The sequence below is a fragment of the Miscanthus floridulus genome, chromosome 2 (assembly GCF_019320115.1).
Source record: "Miscanthus floridulus cultivar M001 chromosome 2, ASM1932011v1, whole genome shotgun sequence".
In the NCBI taxonomy this organism is placed as follows: Eukaryota; Viridiplantae; Streptophyta; class Magnoliopsida; order Poales; family Poaceae; genus Miscanthus; species Miscanthus floridulus.
The window spans coordinates 45,823,698-45,830,187 of record NC_089581.1 but is presented as its reverse complement, the minus strand read 5'-3'; the positions used below and the strand labels follow the sequence as shown (position 1 = coordinate 45,830,187).

The following is a 6,490-nucleotide window of genomic DNA, read 5'->3' as shown; positions in this document are numbered from 1 at the left end:
CCAATCACTTAAACAATACTGGGCCGGCCCGAAAAGATCCGACGGCCCACGACACAGCGCAGCCCAAGCCTGGCTCCCGCCTTCGGCTCGGCGACTGACGCGCGGGACCCGCGTGTCAGCGAGAGGAAACAGGGGACGGAGGGAGACGACGGCGCGGCAGCCGTGAAATTCGCCGACGGCGAGTTCCCCCGGTGAACCCGACGGCACCGGCGTGCTCACCTCGGCCTCCCGCACCCATAGCACCCCTAAAGCTAGACTCTAATGGACCCCCTGGATGTCGGCCATGGCCCATGGCGGCTCGGCCATGGCGCACGGTGGTGCTCCGGCGAACCCCAACGGTTGGTGGCCATACAAGACGCACGCAAGCACTGGGTAAACAAGGCGGACCTTCCTATGCTACGGCTAGTGGCTACGGTGAAGCGGTCAGGCGGGACCGCGTGCGATCACCGGCGGCGACCATGGTGGCCATGCCGTGGTGGTGCACGGCAGCAATGTCGCTCACCTACAGCTCGGCTGGCTCCGTGAGGGTGCTGACGAGGTCCAAGAGGCGATGGCGGAGCTGCGGGTTGAATGGTGGTGGCTGTGGCGCCGCGGCGAGCTCGAGCGAGCTCGGCGGAGCTGATGGCGTCGGCGGTGCGCTGCGGCTGCGAATGGGGAAGGCAAGGAGGGGTGAAAGGGGGCAGAGCGCGTGCGGAGAGCAGCAGGGCGCGCTCCTCTTCAAGCCAGCCAGCGCGCTGCGTGGTCAGGGCGAGCCGAGCGCGTGGCGGACACGCGGCGGCCACCAGCTGACCTCGGTCGGCCATGAACTGACTGACGCCGGAACACTGTAGCTCGATTCAGAGAACAACAGGGCTGACTGACAGCGCCAAAAGATGAGGCTCGATCTCCTAATCCGTTGAGTGTTAGCGAAAGAAATCAAAACGAAAGTTGTACACCTACATGCCAGCTACAAAACTCATTTAAAGATCACTGTCTAATTCGCAAAGGACAGAGAGTAAAATCATGTCAAAGTCATGTTCAAGAAACTGAAAACTGGAATTTATACTTAGAAATTGCTAAGTGTTGAAATCAACCCAAATTCTGACTTGTGGGACCATTTTGAGCATGTTGTGCACATTTTCATGACTTGGTCACAAAATACTTTTTGTTCCTCATATAATTTGCTACAACTTTGTTTTAGGTTGCTCAGACATGCAAACATTCTAAGTGGCACTTTTTGAACAGTCAAACCAAAAAGTCCTAGGGTCAAAACAAGTCAAACCATGATTTGAAATCTTAATCAGGCAAAATGATCAACATGAACATTGTTCCTAATGACTTTCTAAGCATAGCTAAGATGTTTAATAATGTATTTAGCCATACCACACATTGGTCGTACAATAATTAAGCACTAAAGGTACTAAAACGATGAAAAACAATTGAAATGATACTCTTGTTTCAAAGTCATGTTTCCCATGTTTCAAGTGATATATGCTCATGAATGGATGAATGATGCGCATGATCAGGAAATGCAAGTGCAATTAGGCAAGACTAACACCAGGGGTGTTACAAGAAGCAACCCAAATTCATAAGAAATTTAAGGATTTCAAGAAGAAGATAAAGAAGGGTGAGGCATCAAGCTTAGATGATGTGATATATGAAGATGTTGATTCTAGGCCTCAAAATGAACAAGAGGATGAGGATGATGGCAACAACACTCCATATTTAGATAGTAGTGATGCAGAATCTATTGATGAGTTAGGAGGTACAGGGCAAGGTAGCCTATATCCAAGATTTAACAAGAAGAAGCCTGTTGTCAAGTTTAAGTTGGGAATGAAATTTAGTTCCAAGAAGCAATTCAAGAAGGCTGCACTTAAGCATGGCTTGGATGAGAGAAAGGTTATTTGGTTTATTAAGAATGACCCAAAGAGGGTGAGGGCAATATGTGACTGGGAAGGTTGTCCATGGGTATGTCTGTTGTCAAATACTTCTAGGTCTGATAGTTGGCAAATATCTACATTTACAAATAATCACATGTGTCTACCTAGAAGAGACAATAAACTAGTGACCTCAGCTGTAATTGCTAGGAAATATGAAAAGTTTATTTTTGCCAACCCATGCTGGAAAATACCTCACATGCAGCAGACAGTTCAAGAAGAAATGTTTGCAACTGTTTCTAAGTTGAAGCTAAAGAGAGCAAAATCACTAGTGATGCAGAAAGCTTTGGATGCAACTAAAAAGCAGTACTCTAGGCTGTATGACTACCAAATGGAGCTTCTCAGAAGCAACCCAGGAAGCAACGTTACTGTGAACAAGGAAGATAATGTAGAGCCTCCTATTTTTAGAAGAATGTACATATGTCTGCATGCTTGCAAAGAAGGGTTCAAAGCTGGCTGTAGGAAAGTTGTTGGGTTAGATGGATGCTTTTTCAAAGGAGCAACTAACGGTGAACTTCTTTGTGCTATTGGGAGGGATGCCAACAACCAGATGTACCCTATTGCCTGGGCAGTTGTGGACAAGGAGAACAACGACAATTGGGATTGGTTCTGTGATCTGCTCTTTAGGGATGTTGGTGTGCAGGGAGGACATGGATGGGTTTTCATCTCAGACCAGCAAAAGGTATGCTGTTGTAAAACATTTGTTATGTTAAAATTTGTAACTATGAAGGCAGATGATTTATAATATTTCCAACTTGTTCAGGGAATTCTTAATGCTATCAGCAAATGGGCACCTGAAGCTGAACACAGGAACTGTGCTAGGCACATTTATGCAAACTGGAAGAAGGAATTTACGAAGGACTACCAGAAAAAATTTTGGAGGTGTGCCAAAGCACCTTGTTTGATGCTTTTCAACTTGGCAAGAGCAAAGCTAGCACAACACACTAGAGCAGGTGCACAAGCTATAATGAACACACATCCTCAGCATTGGAGCCGAGCTTGGTTCAGGTTGGGTTCTAATTGTGACTCCGTAGATAATAATATTTGTGAGTCATTCAACAAATGGATCATCGAGGCTAGGTTCTTTCCTATAATCACCATGCTTGAAACTATTAGAAGGAAAGTAATGGTCAGGATCCAAGAACAAAGAACTAAATCACAGAAGTGGACAATGGTTATCTGCCCAAACATCAATAAAAAATTTAATGTCTACATTTCTATGTCTGCACACTGCCATGCCATCTGCAATGGGAACGACAAATTTGAAGTTCAGCATTTTGACAATAGATTCACAGTGGATTTGGTGTCAAAGAAATATTTCTGTAGGTATTGGCAATTGTCTGGACTTCCTTGTTGCCATGCCATTTCATGTATATTATTCAAGACCAACCGCCTAGATGAATATGTGGCTGACTGCTACTCTGTACACCACTTCAACCAAACATATAGTCATTGCTTAAACTCAGTTGAGGGTATGAATAGCTGGCCTGCATCTGATAGGGAACCCCTTAGAGCTCCTGGTTATGTGAAAATGCCTGGCAGGCCAAAGACTGAGAGGAGAAGGGAACCAACAGAAGTGAGAAAGACCACTAAAATGTCAAAAACTGAAACAATTATCAGATGTAGCAAATGCCGCTTACCTGGACACAACAAGTCAACATGTACGAACATAAGTGGAGCAGGACCTTCACATGCAGGAGGTTCTCAGAGAGCAGGAGGTAGCTCTCAGTCAGTTCCAGTATCACAGCCAACAGGATATAAGTCAGTTCTAGTATCACAGCCAACAGGATCTCAGTCAGCTGCAGGAGGTAACCCAAATGCTATGGTTGTGCTTTCCAATACACAAAAGAGCACGGCAAGTGGTACAACAAGGACTGCCACATCTGATGTATCTAGTGCACAGAGCATGAAAAAGGTATGTTTACCAACATCTCCAAGTTTTATGTTATGCAAGTTGTATTTAAAATTAATTCTAGCTTCTTCTGATTGTTGTAGGCAAAGGCAACAAACTCACAAAACGTCATCAAATCAAGTGCACGTGCAAGGGTTTCAACAATTCCTTCTGGGTCAGCTACAATTAACCTGCAAGCTAGAGTGCCCACTTCCAGTGTTAACTGCAGTGTTAATGTACAGCTAACTGGTGGGACTGCATCTGCTCATGTGTCTGCTCAAGAGCCAGCAAAGAAGAAGCCTATTCCAAACAAATATGGAACTAATCCACTCCAGATTCTTCCTCCATGGAAATGTGATAAGTTGTGATGTGTTTGTGTGTCTGGTTGTATGCCAAACTTGAATAAATATGCCCTTTATGATGTATGACAATTATGTATGCAGTAAACTTTAGATTGTTGTTATCTATTTCCTCTTATGTACGCAGTAAACTAGAACTGCCATGTATGACAATTTGTCTTAAGTTATGTGAACCATCTGGCCTTATCTATTTGCATTTACGTGTGTTGTCATTTCAATGAAAATGATTGGGAAAGGAACTGGACACATCAGTACATGACAATTATAAGTTAGACATAGTCATATGCATTGATAACTGAGGAACAAGTCACTGGAACCATTTTACAATGGAAAATTAAACATAAGCAGTTGTCATTTATACATTTGCATGACAACCAACACAAGGAGAATGGCCAAATTGAAACCTAACAACACTAGGACAGCAACGCCAACACACATCATCCAATTCCAATGTTTTGCTTCTTCGTTCCTCCCTTCTTGGCCGAAGCCACAGTCCTCCAAGGATCATACACCCCAACAGGTTCTTTCTTCATCAGTGGTAGCGCCTGTTCATACACCTCAGCTTCCACACAATCTGTCGTCTCCAGTGGACGGTAATGGCACATCTCGGATTCTTGAAGCATCCCATAATGAATAAGAAAGTTGGCATATTCTTCTTCGAACATGTAGAAATCACAGCGAGGAAACTAAAAAAAGGAAAATCAGTTTGCACTGTACAAACCCTAGCTTTCAATTAACACCAGAAATTTCAAAAATCTAACCTGTCTATACTTCCTCGGGCATTTGAAGAACCTTTCCATTGGGTGCTCATCTGTATTCGACATCAGCTCCAAAATCCGCCCCTTCCCGCAGTATGGGCACCAGATTAGCGGCGGCCCGCTCCCTCCTAGCGGCGGTGCTTCTGTGGACGGAGGCTGCGGCAGGAGGACGCGAGATGTGCCAGGGGCCATGGAGGATTTTGGGCTAGCAATGACGATGAACCTAATGGCGGCGCGGCAAGACGGTGGCGGCGGCGCGCATGGAGTGGCGGCGGCGCGCATGGACTCGGGGAAAAAGAGGAGCGTGACCAGCGGGCGCTCGCGTCTTCTATTTTTAGCCTGGTTCAGCAAATACCGGAGGCCAAACCACCGAGGGAGTTCAGGTGCGTGGTTTAGAGAGATGAGGGAGGTCCCGTGCCTGGTTTTAGAGATGAGGGAGCAAATGTGAACTAGCGCAAAAGATGAGAGAGCAAAAGTAGACTTTTTCCAATCCGTTAATGGTACTACTACTAGTAGTAGGATTCATCGAGCGTCTCGGGCTCTTGGCTCCATCTCCTTGTTCAGACCCTTCCCGAACCTCTCCACCGCTACAGTTGAGAGAAGGCGAAAGAGAGGCGATGCAGTTCCAGCGCCGATTTCCTCCGTTCTCCCTCCAATCCGGCGGCCGATTCGGCACCGGTGAGGATGGGGAACGGGGATTGAGGTGGCCGTTGTATATAGTCCTACCTAGCTTAGGTAGTTTAGGCGTACTGTTGGTGGAGGTCATGACGCCGTTAGGGAATAAGCTTCGCCGGCCTCTTCTCCACCTCGCTGGTGAGTGTTTCTGGTGCCAGCGAAGGGCTGCTGAGGCATAAGCTTGCCGGATCTGGAGACCTTCTGGCTGCTTCAGATCTTGTTGGGTCTTCTTCTCCCTCCATCGTCTCCTTCGAGATTGGCACGGGTGACGCTGGCCTTTCCGACGTTTTCTTGGAGGTATGCCTACCAACGCTCCGAGAAATCGGGTTGGCTTTTGGTTCCCACCTGTTCTGGTGGTTTATTCTCTGGTGGTTTATTCCTCCTTCGGGTTGAGTCGTCGTCCGATGAGCTGGGGTCGCTGGCGATTCTTGAGACGTCAGATTCCTGGTCTCCCAGTGATGTGATGGCCAGTGGCTATCTTGTTCAGCCAGGGCGTTCAGCGTCTAGAAAGCATATCGATGTGCTACTCTTGGTGGCAATGAAAAATTGTGATGTTTCTTCGTTGGGAAGGAGTTCGGCTTCAAGCTGCACACTCGGTGTGTCTCCTCTACAACCTTTGGTGTGACAGGGAGCTCGTCGAGTGGCTGCTCCGACCGCCGGCGGCGAAGAGGATCTTACAAGGACTAAGCCGTAATTTTTCTTTTTTTTTTTAAGGATGTCTTTGTAAGAACTGGAATATAAACTTTAAGAGATCTATGTGAAATATAAACCCGGTTTCCCAAAAAAAAACTAACTCATTTTCCAACACGTATAAAAATGTTCTATAATATTTGCCTAGTTATGATGAAATTATCCATATAGGCCTCGTTCACTCTGAGGAATCTGAAAGAA

The 6,490-nt window shown here is 46.3% G+C and overlaps 1 protein-coding gene across 1 annotated transcript; it reads left to right on the top strand.

Annotated features, from left to right (window-relative positions):
- The first annotated feature begins 458 nt into the window (after positions 1 to 458).
- On the top strand, positions 459 to 4,175 carry LOC136536464 (uncharacterized). The gene is made up of 4 exons (XM_066528748.1): positions 459 to 794; positions 1,525 to 2,598; positions 2,680 to 3,831; positions 3,912 to 4,175. Exons 1-4 carry the CDS (start codon positions 459 to 461, stop codon positions 4,173 to 4,175), a joined length of 2,826 nt encoding a protein of 941 aa, XP_066384845.1.
- Positions 4,176 to 6,490: the final 2,315 nt, after the last annotated feature.